This window comes from Rhodnius prolixus, unplaced genomic scaffold, assembly GCF_049639745.1.
Source record: "Rhodnius prolixus isolate KJV_2025 unplaced genomic scaffold, Rpr scaffold_13, whole genome shotgun sequence".
Taxonomy (NCBI): domain Eukaryota; kingdom Metazoa; phylum Arthropoda; class Insecta; order Hemiptera; family Reduviidae; genus Rhodnius; species Rhodnius prolixus.
This window is the reverse complement of record NW_027411583.1, coordinates 14,605,146-14,623,748: the sequence shown is the minus strand read 5'-3', so window position 1 is coordinate 14,623,748 and position 18,603 is coordinate 14,605,146. Positions and strand designations below refer to the sequence as shown.

General features: G+C 31.0%; 1 protein-coding gene across 4 annotated transcripts in view; it reads left to right on the top strand.

The window, feature by feature from the left end:
* Window positions 1-1,634: 1,634 nt before the first annotated feature.
* LOC141448259 (uncharacterized) overlaps window positions 1,635-18,603 on the top strand; it is a 49,252-nt gene continuing 32,283 nt past the window's right edge. For 2 of the 4 annotated variants that reach the window (XM_074116509.1, XM_074116508.1), the window contains exons 1-14: window positions 1,638-1,863; window positions 2,121-2,270; window positions 3,873-3,967; window positions 4,084-4,196; window positions 4,486-4,633; window positions 5,227-5,358; window positions 5,738-5,902; window positions 6,350-6,493; window positions 6,574-6,705; window positions 6,998-7,115; window positions 7,193-7,374; window positions 7,463-7,532; window positions 7,672-7,877; window positions 7,978-8,117. In XM_074116509.1, the coding sequence (XP_073972610.1) occupies window positions 2,150-2,270; window positions 3,873-3,967; window positions 4,084-4,196; window positions 4,486-4,633; window positions 5,227-5,358; window positions 5,738-5,902; window positions 6,350-6,493; window positions 6,574-6,705; window positions 6,998-7,115; window positions 7,193-7,374; window positions 7,463-7,532; window positions 7,672-7,877; window positions 7,978-8,117 (1,766 nt within the window). In that variant the 5' untranslated portion in view covers window positions 1,638-1,863; window positions 2,121-2,149. Of the gene's footprint in view, window positions 1,864-2,120; window positions 2,271-2,609; window positions 2,731-3,872; window positions 3,968-4,083; window positions 4,197-4,485; window positions 4,634-5,226; window positions 5,359-5,737; window positions 5,903-6,349; window positions 6,494-6,573; window positions 6,706-6,997; window positions 7,116-7,192; window positions 7,375-7,462; window positions 7,533-7,671; window positions 7,878-7,977; window positions 8,118-18,603 lie in introns of all 4 variants that reach the window. The other 2 variants (XM_074116510.1, XM_074116512.1) reach the window with 2 other exon arrangements.

Sequence of the window (18,603 nt, the reverse complement as noted above, 5' to 3'; positions counted from 1 at the left end):
TAATTCCCACAGTAAACAATAGATTATTCGTATGAAACTTTGTGATCTTACACACTCTGTTTTACTGAGTAGTATGCTATAGTTTTCTTGAGGACAGATCCATTAGTTGAGAAGATATTGAGAGTTGAAATTTTTTTGGGTTATGGTTTTGCTGTGAAATGGGGCCCTTATTGTCAATAAGGAGGGGTTGTGGGGCGTGGCCTAAAGTCCTCGTCGAATTCGATGATTAGTCAATAAAGAGGGGGGCGTGGCCTAAACTCTCGCTGAATTCGATGATTATTCATTAAGTATGGGTGGTGTAGGTTGTGGGCGGAGTTGGGATGGCGGCCATCTTGCACAAAAAAGGTGCACATTTTAGGTGTGCCAGAATCCCCATTTCGCTACTACTAATGTCATATTAGAGGTTGAGGTGTCTAGTCCGTCACAATATCATTAAACAATTTTATCTATAGAGACTTAATATAAGAGAATTATTTTTATTGTTCATGTTTTAAGTGACTGATTCATTAAACCAGAAGTAATGATGAATATTGTCAATTTCAGTATTACTATTATTTTTTTAAATTAAGACTGTAATTGGCATTATTCTTTCTTCCTTCTGGATTGATGAATGAGACACTAAAAACAATTAACAATACTTACAAGACGAAAAAATAATGACTTAATTGGCATTAATCTCTCTTCTAGGGTAATTTTTTTTAGTAAATTTTTTTATGTCTGGTTTTCACAAAATTGTGAGTTTGGAGTAGTAACGATACAGTTTTAAAAATTTATCTGGGGTGGTTCCTGAGGAAATGCCAAAAATTAAATGGAAAAAATCTCAGGAAATTTGCTCTTCTGGACATCCGAAATTCCTGAGATATTGCGATTTAACAAAGAGAAGCTTGTCTCACCAGAATTACTATTATTTATTTTATGTTAACTTGTTGGGAACCACTACTGCAAACATTCAAACATTTAACATTTCATAACTATAAAAAGTATAGTGTTTGAATTAATGGTTTTTTTGTTTGTTTTTTTTTTTTTTTAATTGCAAAGCAAGAGTGCTCTTAAGTACACTTAAGGTTTTCAAATTTGGTAGTTGCTTTCTACAGTTGAGAATGCGAATTCGTACAATTGTACGCAAGATTGATCTTTACAAATGGACGAAATATTATCGTTTTAAGCTATATTAGAGAGCTATATTATGCTATATTAGAGAAGATATAAGGTTTGGAAATTTTGTGGATTTGCAAAATGCCCAAACTTTGGGTATCAATATCTTTCTTTCTACAATTGCGAAATCTATGCAATTTCGTACAACTGTAGGGTACATCTATGCAATTTCGTACAACTGTAGGGTACATTGGTTTTTACAACTGGATGAAATATTATCGTTTTAAGTTCTATATTAGAAAAAATACTTTCAGAATCACATCATTCAAAATCAAATTACGCGCTAATGTATTCTGTAAGTCCTCTTTTTATATTGGATGTTTCATATCATACAAAAAAAACACCAATATAAAAATATGCATTCATTTAACTAAATGTTGGTTTGTAATATTAAATATGTATGTATTATACAGAATTTGATAAAGTATTGCAATTTAGCTTCTATTACAAGCAGCCAGTGCTGAAAAAGGAAACAATTATAATCATATGGTTAATCCGCTGACTCTCGTTTACTTTTTCATTTAGTACTAGTATTGGGTGTTTAGATGTGAATAGCGTTTTGGAGTTCAAGGGAATAATTGTATTAATAATTAGGTGTTATTAAATGGTAAAGTTAATGTTACACTATCTAATAATTCTTGGAAAAATGTTTAGGTAAAAAATGATTTTTAATGAAACATTTAGGAAATACACTTTACTCAAGAAGAGGTATGTTTCATTTCAATAAGCCTATAATTATTTTCTTAATTCTTAAGTAGTGTGAATGTGTAGAATACACTGATTATTTTTTAAATTTTGTTTCATTAATAATAATTTTACATAAACTTGACTTTATGTTATTTAACTTTAGTGTTGAATCTTTTAATGGGATGTATTGTGGAATCTATTGATCACTTGATTTGTTGGTTACTAGATTTGGATAATTTTTTCATTATTAAATTAATAATCAATCCAATTATTTGCAGATATAAGAAACGCTGTTTATTAATTCAAAATGGATACAGTTGATGTGAACAACATGGGTATTATAGATAGTTCAGGTGTGTTTAGCACGCAGATTATTGGATCGCAACCAGTTATCTACACTCATGGAACTGCCCAGACAAATAGCAATGGTTTTTATTCAAATTTAATTAATTAAATACATCATAAAATCATGTTATCATTTAGATTGTATTATCTTTAATATTTCACGTAGTTTCATTTTGTTTATTGGATATAATAAATGCTTATTTAACGTTGACAAAATAATAAGTACAGTAGTATTATCCGGGCGAACTAATTTTAGCTCTTACAATTAATAATTCTGCGTGAAAAAGAACGTAGATTCCAAAGAGCAATTGTTTAGAAATACAATTTTTATTCACAAATAGAGATAATAATTTGAAGTGTGTTTTTTAATGTTTAGAAGTAAAAAGAAAAAGTTTTTTTTAATTTTTTTTTTTACTAATTAGGGTTTGCGAAAATATCTGGGCAATCTAACATTTTTCAATTGCAAGCGAGGTTTAAAGATTTTGCTATGCTTACTACCTAAAATTTTCTTAATGGTTCGGCATTGAATGGATCAATTTTTTGGTAAGTCTATATTAATTTACTCCCATTCGTTGATACTCCATGCTTTTGGAGTATGTACCGCCCCAGTTCGTTAGAAGTGGGCCTGTGGCTATTGTGCAACGTATCAAGATTGGTTTCAGGGCAAGTTAGGAAAAATACAACCATCAGGTTCCCAAGCGAATTCCAGTGTTTTTCCACAGCTTGGCTTTGGTTCATTGCAGACATCACTGCCTTCATTGTCGTTTGGAGAACAAAACTCCAACGGTGCTTGTGGCTGTACATTTTCTTAGCCAGTGGCTCAGCATCATTATTTCCCCGTCCCCATCATTATTTGTCACAATGGCTCGGTATCCATTACAAGCAGAATTCCCAACCCGACTCTGCACGAATGGTGCGACACTCACTTACGTCGGACCTTGTCAATAAGAATGCTTGTTATTGCAAGTATTGCAGTCTGCCTGTGAGTCTGCATATATGTAGTACCACTTATAGGACATTTCTATTTGAAATCAGATTATTTGATGGTCAGAAGAATTGATTTAACCTCGATCGTTAAAACTAGTGCTATATCGTTCCAACGGATCCACGATATGTATATTTAAAGCAAGAATCCAGCTCCGTCTTTCGCATTGAATGTTTAGTCATGTTATCCTTGTACGAGTATATGTTTCCACACTGCTAACGGAAACAAAAGAAATCAACGAAAAGTGGGAAGAAATTGATACTACTTTTACATAATAATTTTGGTTATCCAGTGCTAGCCTCTTTAGTTAGGCAGAGAGGAATGCTACCCAACCTTAAAAGGTGCCTACAAATAAAAACGTTAGTTTGTCCGGATATTTTTGTAACTCTAGTTCAGCAAAATGGATGAAAAACAGTTGTAGGTTCTATTAAACCATTTTAAATAGCCATTCAATACCATTACCTCAATTTTTAAATAAATGTTATATTTATAAACATTTAGTATTTACTACTAAACTTTTGTAGTTATCCTTATCATCCCCAACTATCAATAGTAACAGAAATAATGAGTTAGGTCGAACATTAATGCAGTGCATTGTACAATAGTTGTGATAGTTAAACTTTAAACGCTTTTATGATGTAAATTTTTATATTATAATATTAAATATAAAGATGTCTTTTTAAATCTAATGTGATTTCAGATCTTGCGTTGTATGGGAATAAGGTATTTTTTATGCAAATAGTACAGGAGAATCAACCTTCAGTAGCTAATGGTTTCTTACTGAACAATAGTCCGGTATTTATATATATATATATATATATATATTTTTTGTTGTTGACGTTTTTGTTGTTTTTATGTTTTTTTCGAAACAAAATGTCTTAATAAATTTAAATATTAAAATATAATTCTAGTTGCCAGTTGTGAGCCAACAATTATTTTTATCACAAGACCAGTTTTTGACACAACCAGTTGAAAGTATAGACGAATCAAAGCTTTTAACAATCAGTTCTTCATTGAGCTCAGTGTAAGATTCAATATTTATCTAAAACTTTCATGTACATACATATTTTTATAAATGAAGGAGCGTAAGAACATGAGAATATTAGCGCCTGGAGCATACTCAATTTGTTCTCCTTATTTGGATGTTATTAATAACAACATGTAAAATTAAAACAAACCGATTAAATATTTCAATTGTAAACTATATATTTATCTAGTGAAATAAACTTGACTTATTTTTTGCGTATAGAAAACTGCGGTCATTAGCATCGCTTTCATTTATTATTATTAATTACTCATAATTAAATGTTAAGATCTGGAAGTGTGGACGAGAAGCAGCTGCTACATTGCAAAATTGAAATCGAAGACGAAGATGATGAAAATCAGATAAAGATTGCTGCTGGTGAGGAAAGAGAAGCAGTTGTTGAAGTTGACAATTTGGATGGTGCTGTCGTCAATTCAGTAAGTAGTAAGATAAACTTTGTCTACTTGGTCGTACTGAGTATCTAATCAATTATAAGAATTATATGTAGATTTACCAATATCTTAGAATTCAGACATTTCAGGAACTCTGATGACATTGTCATCTCGTTGGAAACATTTTTCCAGGCAACTTGTGTAGCCGTACATAATTTTAAACCCGGAATCTCTGTATGTGAGAACTGAGTACTATTTCTTTCGCGAATTCCTTTTCTAGATAAGCTTTGTTAAAAATAATAAATAAAATCAATAATTGTCTGGTTTAACGACACAAGAATTGGATCGCTTGTCATTGATTCCAATGTAATATTGAATGGACGAATCTTGATGGGAGGTGGTGTGAATAAGTTATTGTAGTTGAATGAAGTGGATAGATTCTGTAAATAGGAAGAACAAAATATTTAAACAGAGTGCCAAAGGATTTTTTTTGGGGGGGGGGGGACTTGCACAGATACGATCAAGTGTTCTATATTTACGGCGTTGAAGCTAAGTTTTATATAGATTGCTCTTAAATAAGTTTAATGTAGATTAGAAATTTGAAAGTCTTCTACATGTTTCAAATGTTTTTGTTTAAGCTAACTCAAAAGTTTTGCGTACCTTGTGGATTGCATTTTGATTCAGTGAAACTGTTTAACAAACACAATAAATCACATTTACTTGAGAAACCATTCAAGTGCCATTTGTGTAAGGAATCTTTTAATTATGAGGTGAGTGATCTTGGTTTGCAAGTTCTTGAATGTTCATTTTTATTAAGCACGCTGAAATTACGCTCATTGAGAATCTTTTCATAAATAAAACACTGAAAGTGGAACTCTAATGATAACTGTACAAATAAATTAGCCAAATTTAGATACTACGCAAACAAAAACGTTGTAATTTTAATATTCCAAAACTGCTTACCCTTTTTCCTTTTGTACACTTTTTTTTTACTCTTCTACGTTGCGTTTGAGTGTTTAATATACAGAAAGCTTAATGAAGTGCAATTCGGCTAATGCAGCAATTACTATGTACTAGTAATACATCTGTGATGTTTAACATATATATGATCGACTCATTTGATTTAAACACTTTTTTTTTGTGTTGCAGTTGAATCTCTCATTGCATGCTGCTACACATGAAGTTGATAATCCATATTGTCCGGTTTGCAAAAAAAGTTTTAACCGAGTGGCTGGACTAAAAGCCCACATAATGTTACACAAAAAAGAAGAAAGTTTGTTTTGTCCAGAATGTGGCGACGAATTTACTAGTCAAGTGAGTTAGCTTCTATTGTGAAACTTCACTAACGGACAAAAAGGCATCGATAAATTTTATATTTACTATATTCTTTCTTTTACGGTTAGCATGAGTAAATTGAAAGTTTGCCCTGGTTAAAGAGTTTTTTATATATCTTTTTTGAAGACACCAAAAAAGTGGGTTGAATGGGTTTAAGTAACATCATACTAAAGAATGGCAAAATAAAAAACAGAAATGAGTATTTATTGAAGAAAGATTACTCTAGTACGATTTAGGCTTTCAGACCCCAGCTATTATTCTTCAGTAATTTTTAAATATAATTGATAAAATCAGGTATTGGAATCATTTTAAAAGAGCACCAATTTTTGAAAACAGATGCTTTAGAAAGTTATTAGTATGAAAAAATATGTAACCCATAATTTTTCTTGGAAGTATTAATATCAGACAAGTTATTTTGGTCCTTAGTTGTTTTTGAGTGAGCATATGATTGAGCACAAAGCAGAACACCCTACATTGCCGCAAAGGAAGAAACAGTACAATTGTTTGAATTGTCAAGAAACGTTTCTTACAAGTACTTCCTTAAAAGATCATTGTAAAGATTACCATAGGGTAAAATATTTTTTTTAAAATCAAATAAAAATGAAATACATAATCTTTTGACTTGATTATAAAATTTCCATTTTATGTAGGTTGTTCCATCAAAGAAAATTAAGCGAAGAAGGAAGAAAGCTTATGTTTGTCAGATTTGCGAAAAAGCTTTTGATAAACCGAGCCAGCTGTCTAGGCATTGTCGAATTCATACTGGTGAGCGACCGTATAAGGTAGAGTAATAACTATCATTTTTGGCATTACCGTAATAGAAAATAAAACGCCAGATTTAATTAAATAGAATATGTTGCAATATTTGAAATTCAGTGTGATTGCTTCTTTCTCCAGAAATATGGTTTTAGGATCATCTAAAATTCGGACGTTAATATCAGAAAACAAAATGCCTTTTAGGCAATAGTCCGTCTACTATATTTTAAACAGTATTTCTGTTTCCCTCTAATTTGTAGATTGTAAATAATAATAATCATAATAATAAAATTAAATTAAAAAAATGTTAAATTGCAGTGTGAATTGTGCCCTCGCGCCTTCAGTCAGAAAGGCTCGTTGCAAATACATATGCTAAAACATACAGGCGTAAAACCATATGAATGTAAACATTGCCATGCTACTTTCAGCCAAAAAGGTAATATTCAACAAGCAACTTATACAAATTAGTGAGTATTTTATTAATATAACTTGTTGATATCTTTTTCATCCAAGGCAACTTGCAAGCTCATATATTTAAATTACATACCATATCCGTTGCTGAAGGGAGAATTCATAAATGTCCGCATTGCACGTGTATTTTCGGTAAAGGGAGAAGTCTAAGAGCGCATATGACAAAAGTGCATGGAATTTATGCAAAACAAGAAGTAAACATTTCAGTAACAGCGGGAAATTCGGTAATTTTATTGAAACTGTAATATTATATAAATATCTGTAATAAATATAAAATTTGTCATGTATATCAAAATTTACCTTTGATTGCAGTATGACGTTGATAAAGAACCTGAAAGACCTAAACCTCAACAACAACAACATAGTGACACTTCCAACAAAGGTAGCAAATGTAGTCTGTGGCTAATTCTAAACTCCATTATTGTGTTCCATAGATATTAATGTTGTCTGTTCGTAATTTAAAGTTTAATCATCATAAACTTCTCAAAAATCATCTTATATAAATGTATGGTTTTTGTTAGAAAATGAAAGAAAGAGAACAACAGTGGAACATGAAGTGGTACCTCAAGTCAGTTTGAAAAGCGATGATAAGGCCTTAAAGCAAAATGCCAATGAAAAACCTTCAAAATCTTCAATATGGCACCAGTGTTCATATTGTTTGGAAGAATTTAAGAAACCTTCAGAACTGATAATTCACATAAAAAGTCACGCAGAAAAACCATTTAAAGTAATTTTCAAAGATAATAGAATAATTCACTTTATATACATATGACGAGTTTTATTTATTAATTAATCAATCAAATTATTATTATTATTTTTTATTTTAGTGCAAGCTATGTCCAAGAGCTTTTTCTGTTAGTTCATCATTGGCAGTACATTTAAGGAGCCATACTGGTTTGAAATGTTATCTCTGTAATATCTGTGATAAGCTATATGCGACGAGTCATAGTTTAAAAATGCATAAAAAGTAAGTTTCATAATTATTCTCATTTTAGATAGAAAAAAATTTGCCTGCAGATGGATCCTTCTGCTGGTCCACTAGTCTGTAACATTCACTTGTGTGCCAAGATGTATAGCTATTTCAGTCGAGCTTGTTTATCATTTCTTTTCAAATTTTTCTACATTGTTATTTAAAAATATCTTGTGGATTATTTTAATAATTTAAAACTAGGTGACTAACAATTCGTGCGCTTGCAAATGATTTTATTATGATGTAGTTATAGTCATTTAAAGTCACTAAGCATCAAATTGTTCGCCGAACTTTCCTAACATCTGATTTTATATGTATACGTGTATATACAGGGTGTCCCAAGCTATATGGATAACGACTTTTTCTCGGAAACTAAGATAGCTAGAAAAAAACTAAAAAATACGTGTTCCCTTAGTTTTTTGTTAGAAATCCAAATTTACTTTGTAAATTTTTTTCGGTGCTTCCAGAAGCGAGATACAGGCACCAACTTCATTTTTTCAAATGGGAAGGTGTGGTTTTTATTTCAGAAATAGATTCCTCTATTTTTTTTTAATAAAAATTTACATGAACGGTTTTTTTCTGTGAGCGATATTTTCGAAGTTATGAATGAAAACATGATTCTTATAAGAAATGTCAAAATGATAATATTATAACGGTTTTTTGATTGAATAAGAAGAAAAGTACTATTTTATTATAAATTTTACTCATAAATATTACAGATCTTGCTCGAACTGGCCTCCACCATTAGAGATGCATGGACATGCTCTTTCCTGCCTATGGGGGAAAAATTAGTAAAACAAGTTTAAATAGTATTTTTCCTAGAAATAATTACCAAAAACGATTGGCTAATCTCATTGGCGAACGGGATGTGTGAAGTAGGCGGGCTCTAGCTGATGACGTAGTGACGGAGTAAGCCACTCCCTCACCAATAAAAGCACAGTTATCCTGTACATAAAATGGTGCTCTTTCACTTTCATTCAATGATCTAGATTTTACTTTCTTTTACTTCAGGGAAATATTTTGTTAACATTTTTGATTCTACATTACATTAGAAGTATGAATCCGGAAATATAATGTTCAAAACATGTTTATTTTGGACATTTTTACGATATCAATTTTTATTGCATTATTCGATAATTTATCAAATACCTATGGGGGAAAAATTAGTAAAACAAATTTAAATAGTATTTTTCCTAGAAATAATTACCAAAAATGATTGGCTAATCTCATTGGCGAACGGGGTGTGTAAAGTAGCTGATGACGTAGGGACACCGTAAGCCACTCCCTCACCAATAAAAGCACAGTTATCCTGTACATAAAATGGTGCTCTTTCACTTTTATTCAATGATCTAGATTTTACTTTCTTTTACTTCAGGGAAATATTTTGTTCACTTTTTTGATTCTGCATTACATTAGAAGTATGAATCCGGAAATATAATGTTCAAAACATGTTTATTTTGGACATTTTTACGATATCAATTTTTATTGCTTTATTCGATAATTTATCAAATACCTATGGGGGAAAAATTAGTAAAACAAATTTAAATAGTATTTTTCCTAGAAATAATTACCAACAATGATTGGCTAATCTCATTGGCGAACGGGGTGTGTAAAGTAGCTGATGACGTAGGGACACCGTAAGCCACTCCCTCACCAATAAAAGCACAGTTATCCTGTACATAAAATGGTGCTCTTTCACTTTTATTCAATGATCTAGATTTTACTTTCTTTTACTTCAGGGAAATATTTTGTTCACTTTTTTGATTCTGCATTACATTAGAAGTATGAATCCGGAAATATAATGTTCAAAACATGTTTATTTTGGACATTTTTACGATATCAATTTTTATTGCATTATTCGATAATTTATCAAATACCTATGGGGGGAAAATTAGTAAAACAAATTTTTAATAGTATTTTTCCTAGAAATAATTACCAAAAATGATTGGCTAATCTCATTGGCGAACGGGGTGTGTAAAGTAGCTGATGACGTAGTGACGGAGTAAGCCACTCCCTCACCAATAAAAGCACAGTTATCCAGTACATAAAATGGTGCTCTTTCACTTTCATTCAATGATCTAGATTTTACTTTCTTTTACTTCAGGGAAATATTTTGTTAACATTTTTGATTCTGCATTACATTAGAAGTATGAATCCGGAAATATAATGTTCAAAACATGTTTATTTTGGACATTTTTACGATATCAATTTTTATTGCTTTATTCGATAATTTATCAAATACCTATGGGGGAAAAATTAGTAAAACAAATTTAAATAGTATTTTTCCTAGAAATAATTACCAAAAATGATTGGCTAATCTCATTGGCGAACGGGGTGTGTAAAGTAGCTGATGACGTAGTGACACCGTAAGCCACTCCCTCACCAATAAAAGCACAGTTATCCTGTACATAAAATGGTGCTCTTTCACTTTCATTCAATGATCTAGATTTTACTTTCTTTTACTTCAGGGAAATATTTTGTTAACTTTTTTGATTCTGCATTACATTAGAAGTATGAATCCGGAAATATAATGTTCAAAACATGTTTATTTTGGACATTTTTACGATATCAATTTTTATTGCATTATTCGATAATTTATCAAATACCTATGGGGGGAAAATTAGTAAAACAAATTTTTAATAGTATTTTTCCTAGAAATAATTACCAAAAATGATTGGCTAATCTCATTGGCGAACGGGGTGTGTAAAGTAGCTGATGACGTAGTGACGGAGTAAGCCACTCCCTCACCAATAAAAGCACAGTTATCCTGTACATAAAATGGTGCTCTTTCACTTTCATTCAATGATCTAGATTTTACTTTCTTTTACTTCAGGGAAATATTTTGTTAACTTTTTTGATTCTGCATTACATTAGAAGTATGAATCCGGAAATATAATGTTCAAAACATGTTTATTTTGGACATTTTTACGATATCAATTTTTATTGCATTATTCGATAATTTATCAAATACCTATGGGGGAAAAATTAGTAAAACAAATTTAAATAGTATTTTTCCTAGAAATAATTACCAAAAATGATTGGCTAATCTCATTGGCGAACGGGGTGTGTAAAGTAGCTGATGACGTAGGGACATCGTAAGCCACTCCCTCACCAATAAAAGCACAGTTATCCTGTACATAAAATGGTGCTCTTTCACTTTCATTCAATGATCTAGATTTTACTTTCTTTTACTTCAGGGAAATATTTTGTTAACTTTTTTGATTCTGCATTACATTAGAAGTATGAATCCGGAAATATAATGTTCAAAACATGTTTATTTTGGACATTTTTACGATATCAATTTTTATTGCATTATTCGATAATTTATCAAATACCTATGGGGGAAAAATTAGTAAAACAAATTTAAATAGTATTTTTCCTAGAAATAATTACCAAAAATGATTGGCTAATCTCATTGGCGAACGGGGTGTGTAAAGTAGCTGATGACGTAGGGACACCGTAAGCCACTCCCTCACCAATAAAAGCACAGTTATCCTGTACATAAAATGGTGCTCTTTCACTTTTATTCAATGATCTAGATTTTACTTTCTATTACTTCAGGGAAATATTTTGTTAACTTTTTTGATTCTGCATTACATTAGAAGTATGAATCCGGAAATATAATGTTCAAAACATGTTTATTTTGGACATTTTTACGATATCAATTTTTATTGCATTATTCGATAATTTATCAAATACCTATGGGGGGAAAATTAGTAAAACAAATTTTTAATAGTATTTTTCCTAGAAATAATTACCAAAAATGATTGGCTAATCTCATTGGCGAACGGGGTGTGTAAAGTAGCTGATGACGTAGTGACGGAGTAAGCCACTCCCTCACCAATAAAAGCACAGTTATCCTGTACATAAAATGGTGCTCTTTCACTTTCATTCAATGATCTAGATTTTACTTTCTTTTACTTCAGGGAAATATTTTGTTAACTTTTTTGATTCTGCATTACATTAGAAGTATGAATCCGGAAATATAATGTTCAAAACATGTTTATTTTGGACATTTTTACGATATCAATTTTTATTGCATTATTCGATAATTTATCAAATACCTATGGGGGGAAAATTAGTAAAACAAATTTTTAATAGTATTTTTCCTAGAAATAATTACCAAAAATGATTGGCTAATCTCATTGGCGAACGGGGTGTGTAAAGTAGCTGATGACGTAGTGACGGAGTAAGCCACTCCCTCACCAATAAAAGCACAGTTATCCTGTACATAAAATGGTGCTCTTTCACTTTCATTCAATGATCTAGATTTTACTTTCTTTTACTTCAGGGAAATATTTTGTTAACTTTTTTGATTCTGCATTACATTAGAAGTATGAATCCGGAAATATAATGTTCAAAATATGTTTGTTTTGGACATTTTTACGATATCAATTTTTATTGCATTATTCGATAATTTATCAAATACCTATGGGGGAAAAATTAGTAAAACAAATTTAAATAGTATTTTTCCTAGAAATAATTACCAAAAACGATTGGCTAATCTCATTGGCGAATGGGATGTGTGAAGTAGGCGGGCTCTAGCTGATGACGTAGTGACGGAGTAAGCCACTCCCACACCAATAAAAGCACAGTTATCCTGTACATAAAATGGTGCTCTTTCACTTTCATTCAATGATCTAGATTTTACTTTCTTTTACTTCAGGGAAATATTTTGTTAACATTTTTGATTCTGCATTACATTAGAAGTATGAATCCGGAAATATAATGTTCAAAACATGTTTATTTTGGACATTTTTACGATATCAATTTTTATTGCATTATTCGATAATTTATCAAATACCTATGGGGGAAATATTAGTAAAACAAATTTAAATAGTATTTTTCCTAGAAATAATTACCAAAAATGATTGGCTAATCTCATTGGCGAACGGGGTGTGTAAAGTAGCTGATGACGTAGGGACACCGTAAGCCACTCCCTCACCAATAAAAGCACAGTTATCCAATACATAAAATGGTGCTCTTTCACTTTTATTCAATGATCTAGATTTTACTTTCTTTTACTTCAGGGAAATATTTTGTTAACTTTTTTGATTCTGCATTACATTAGAAGTATGAATCCGGAAATATAATGTTCAAAACATGTTTATTTTGGACATTTTTACGATATCAATTTTTATTGCATTATTCGATAATTTATCAAATACCTATGGGGGGAAAATTAGTAAAACAAATTTTTAATAGTATTTTTCCTAGAAATAATTACCAAAAATGATTGGCTAATCTCATTGGCGAACGGGGTGTGTAAAGTAGCTGATGACGTAGTGACGGAGTAAGCCACTCCCTCACCAATAAAAGCACAGTTATCCTGTACATAAAATGGTGCTCTTTCACTTCCATTCAATGATCTAGATTTTACTTTCTTTTACTTCAGGGAAATATTTTGTTAACTTTTTTGATTCTGCATTACATTAGAAGTATGAATCCGGAAATATAATGTTCAAAACATGTATATTTTGGACATTTTTACGATATCAATTTTTATTGCATTATTCGATAATTTATCAAATACCTATGGGGGAAAAATTAGTAAAACAAATTTAAATAGTATTTTTCCTAGAAATAATTACCAAAAACGATTGGCTAATCTCATTGGCGAATGGGATGTGTGAAGTAGGCGGGCTCTAGCTGATGACGTAGTGACGGAGTAAGCCACTCCCTCACCAATAAAAGCACAGTTATCCTGTACATAAAATGGTGCTCTTTCACTTTCATTCAATGATCTAGATTTTACTTTCTTTTACTTCAGGGAAATATTTTGTTAACATTTTTGATTCTGCATTACATTAGAAGTATGAATCCGGAAATATAATGTTCAAAACATGTTTATTTTGGACATTTTTACGATATCAATTTTTATTGCATTATTCGATAATTTATCAAATACCTATGGGGGAAAAATTAGTAAAACAAATTTAAATAGTATTTTTCCTAGAAATAATTACCAAAAATGATTGGCTAATCTCATTGGCGAACGGGGTGTGTAAAGTAGCTGATGACGTAGTGACACCGTAAGCCACTCCCTCACCAATAAAAGCACAGTTATCCTGTACATATAATGGTGCTCTTTCACTTTCATTCAATGATCTAGATTTTACTTTTTTTTACTTCAGGGAAATATTTTGTTAACTTTTTTGATTCTGCATTACATTAGAAGTATGAATCCGGAAATATAATGTTCAAAACATGTTTATTTTGGACATTTTTACGATATCAATTTTTATTGCATTATTCGATAATTTATCAAATACCTATGGGGGAAAAATTAGTAAAACAAATTTAAATAGTATTTTTCCTAGAAATAATTACCAAAAATGATTGGCTAATCTCATTGGCGAACGGGGTGTGTAAAGTAGCTGATGACGTAGGGACACCGTAAGCCACTCCCTCACCAATAAAAGCACAGTTATCCTGTACATAAAATGGTGCTCTTTCACTTTCATTCAATGATCTAGATTTTACTTTCTTTTACTTCAGGGAAATATTTTGTTAACTTTTTTGATTCTGCATTACATTAGAAGTATGAATCCGGAAATATAATGTTCAAAACATGTTTATTTTGGACATTTTTACGATATCAATTTTTATTGCATTATTCGATAATTTATCAAATACCTATGGGGGAAAAATTAGTAAAACAAATTTAAATAGTATTTTTCCTAGAAATAATTACCAAAAATGATTGGCTAATCTCATTGGCGAACGGGGTGTGTAAAGTAGCTGATGACGTAGGGACACCGTAAGCCACTCCCTCACCAATAAAAGCACAGTTATCCTGTACATAAAATGGTGCTCTTTCACTTTTATTCAATGATCTAGATTTTACTTTCTTTTACTTCAGGGAAATATTTTGTTAACTTTTTTGATTCTGCATTACATTAGAAGTATGAATCCGGAAATATAATGTTCAAAACATGTTTATTTTGGACATTTTTACGATATCAATTTTTATTGCATTATTCGATAATTTATCAAATACCTATGGGGGGAAAATTAGTAAAACAAATTTTTAATAGTATTTTTCCTAGAAATAATTACCAAAAATGATTGGCTAATCTCATTGGCGAACGGGGTGTGTAAAGTAGCTGATGACGTAGTGACGGAGTAAGCCACTCCCTCACCAATAAAAGCACAGTTATCCTGTACATAAAATGGTGCTCTTTCACTTTCATTCAATGATCTAGATTTTACTTTCTTTTACTTCAGGAAATATTTTGTTAACTTTTTTGATTCTGCATTACATTAGAAGTATGAATCCGGAAATATAATGTTCAAAACATGTTTATTTTGGACATTTTTACGATATCAATTTTTATTGCATTATTCGATAATTTATCAAATACCTATGGGGGAAATATTAGTAAAACAAATTTAAATAGTATTTTTCCTAGAAATAATTACCAAAAATGATTGGCTAATCTCATTGGCGAACGGGGTGTGTAAAGTAGCTGATGACGTAGGGACACCGTAAGCCACTCCCTCACCAATAAAAGCACAGTTATCCTGTACATAAAATGGTGCTCTTTCACTTTTATTCAATGATCTAGATTTTACTTTCTTTTACTTCAGGGAAATATTTTGTTAACTTTTTTGATTGTGCATTACATTAGAAGTATGAATCCGGAAATATAATGTTCAAAACATGTTTATTTTGGACATTTTTACGATATCAATTTTTATTGCATTATTCGATAATTTATCAAATACCTATGGGGGAAAAATTAGTAAAACAAATTTAAATAGTATTTTTCCTAGAAATAATTACCAAAAATGATTGGCTAATCTCATTGGCGAACGGGGTGTGTAAAGTAGCTGATGACGTAGGGACACCGTAAGCCACTCCCTCACCAATAAAAGCACAGTTATCCTGTACATAAAATGGTGCTCTTTCACTTTTATTCAATGATCTAGATTTTACTTTCTTTTACTTCAGGGAAATATTTTGTTAACTTTTTTGATTCTGCATTACATTAGAAGTATGAATCCGGAAATATAATGTTCAAAACATGTTTATTTTGGACATTTTTACGATATCAATTTTTATTGCATTATTCGATAATTTATCAAATACCTATGGGGGGAAAATTAGTAAAACAAATTTTTAATAGTATTTTTCCTAGAAATAATTACCAAAAATGAGTGGCTAATCTCATTGGCGAACGGGGTGTGTAAAGTAGCTGATGACGTAGTGACGGAGTAAGCCACTCCCTCACCAATAAAAGCACAGTTATCCTGTACATAAAATGGTGCTCTTTCACTTTCATTCAATGATCTAGATTTTACTTTCTTTTACTTCAGGGAAATATTTTGTTAACTTTTTTGATTCTGCATTACATTAGAAGTATGAATCCGGAAATATAATGTTCAAAACATGTTTATTTTGGACATTTTTACGATATCAATTTTTATTGCATTATTCGATAATTTATCAAATACCTATGGGGGAAAAATTAGTAAAACAAATTTTTAATAGTATTTTTCCTAGAAATAATTACCAAAAATGATTGGCTAATCTCATTGGCGAACGGGGTGTGTAAAGTAGCTGATGACGTAGGGACACCGTAAGCCACTCCCTCACCAATAAAAGCACAGTTATCCTGTACATAAAATGGTGCTCTTTCACTTTCATTCAATGATCTAGATTTTACTTTCTTTTACTTCAGGGAAATATTTTGTTAACTTTCTTGATTCTGCATTACATTAGAAGTATGAATCCGGAAATATAATGTTCAAAACATGTTTATTTTGGACATTTTTACGATATCAATTTTTATTGCATTATTCGATAATTTATCAAATACCTATGGGGGAAAAATTAGTAAAACAAATTTAAATAGTATTTTTCCTAGAAATAATTACCAAAAACGATTGGCTAATCTCATTGGCGAATGGGATGTGTGAAGTAGGCGGGCTCTAGCTGATGACGTAGTGACGGAGTAAGCCACTCCCTCACCAATAAAAGCACAGTTATCCTGTACATAAAATGGTGCTCTTTCACTTTCATTCAATGATCTAGATTTTACTTTCTTTTACTTCAGGGAAATATTTTGTTAACATTTTTGATTCTGCATTACATTAGAAGTATGAATCCGGAAATATAATGTTCAAAACATGTTTATTTTGGACATTTTTACGATATCAATTTTTATTGCATTATTCGATAATTTATCAAATACCTATGGGGGAAATATTAGTAAAACAAATTTAAATAGTATTTTTCCTAGAAATAATTACCAAAAATGATTGGCTAATCTCATTGGCGAACGGGGTGTGTAAAGTAGCTGATGACGTAGGGACACCGTAAGCCACTCCCTCACCAATAAAAGCACAGTTATCCTGTACATAAAATGGTGCTCTTTCACTTTTATTCAATGATCTAGATTTTACTTTCTTTTACTTCAGGGAAATATTTTGTTAACTTTTTTGATTCTGCATTACATTAGAAGTATGAATCCGGAAATATAATGTTCAAAACATGTTTATTTTGGACATTTTTACGATATCAATTTTTATTGCATTATTCGATAATTTATCAAATACCTATGGGGGGAAAATTAGTAAAACAAATTTTTAATAGTATTTTTCCTAGAAATAATTACCAAAAATGATTGGCTAATCTCATTGGCGAACGGGGTGTGTAAAGTAGCTGATGACGTAGTGACGGAGTAAGCCACTCCCTCACCAATAAAAGCACAGTTATCCTGTACATAAAATGGTGCTCTTTCACTTCCATTCAATGATCTAGATTTTACTTTCTTTTACTTCAGGGAAATATTTTGTTAACTTTTTTGATTCTGCATTACATTAGAAGTATGAATCCGGAAATATAATGTTCAAAACATGTATATTTTGGACATTTTTACGATATCAATTTTTATTGCATTATTCGATAATTTATCAAATACCTATGGGGGAAAAATTAGTAAAACAAATTTAAATAGTATTTTTCCTAGAAATAATTACCAAAAACGATTGGCTAATCTCATTGGCGAATGGGATGTGTGAAGTAAGCGGGCTCTAGCTGATGACGTAGTGACGGAGTAAGCCACTCCCTCACCATTAAAAGCACAGTTATCCTGTACATAAAATGGTGCTCTTTCACTTTCATTCAATGATCTAGATTTTACTTTCTTTTACTTCAGGGAAATATTTTGTTAACATTTTTGATTCTGCATTACATTAGAAGTATGAATCCGGAAATATAATGTTCAAAACATGTTTATTTTGGACATTTTTACGATATCAATTTTTATTGCATTATTCGATAATTTATCAAATACCTATGGGGGAAAAATTAGTAAAACAAATTTTTAATAGTATTTTTCCTAGAAATAATTACCAAAAATGATTGGCTAATCTCATTGGCGAACGGGGTGTGTAAAGTAGCTGATGACGTAGGGACACCTTAAGCCACTCCCTCACCAATAAAAGCACAGTTATCCTGTACATAAAATGGTGCTCT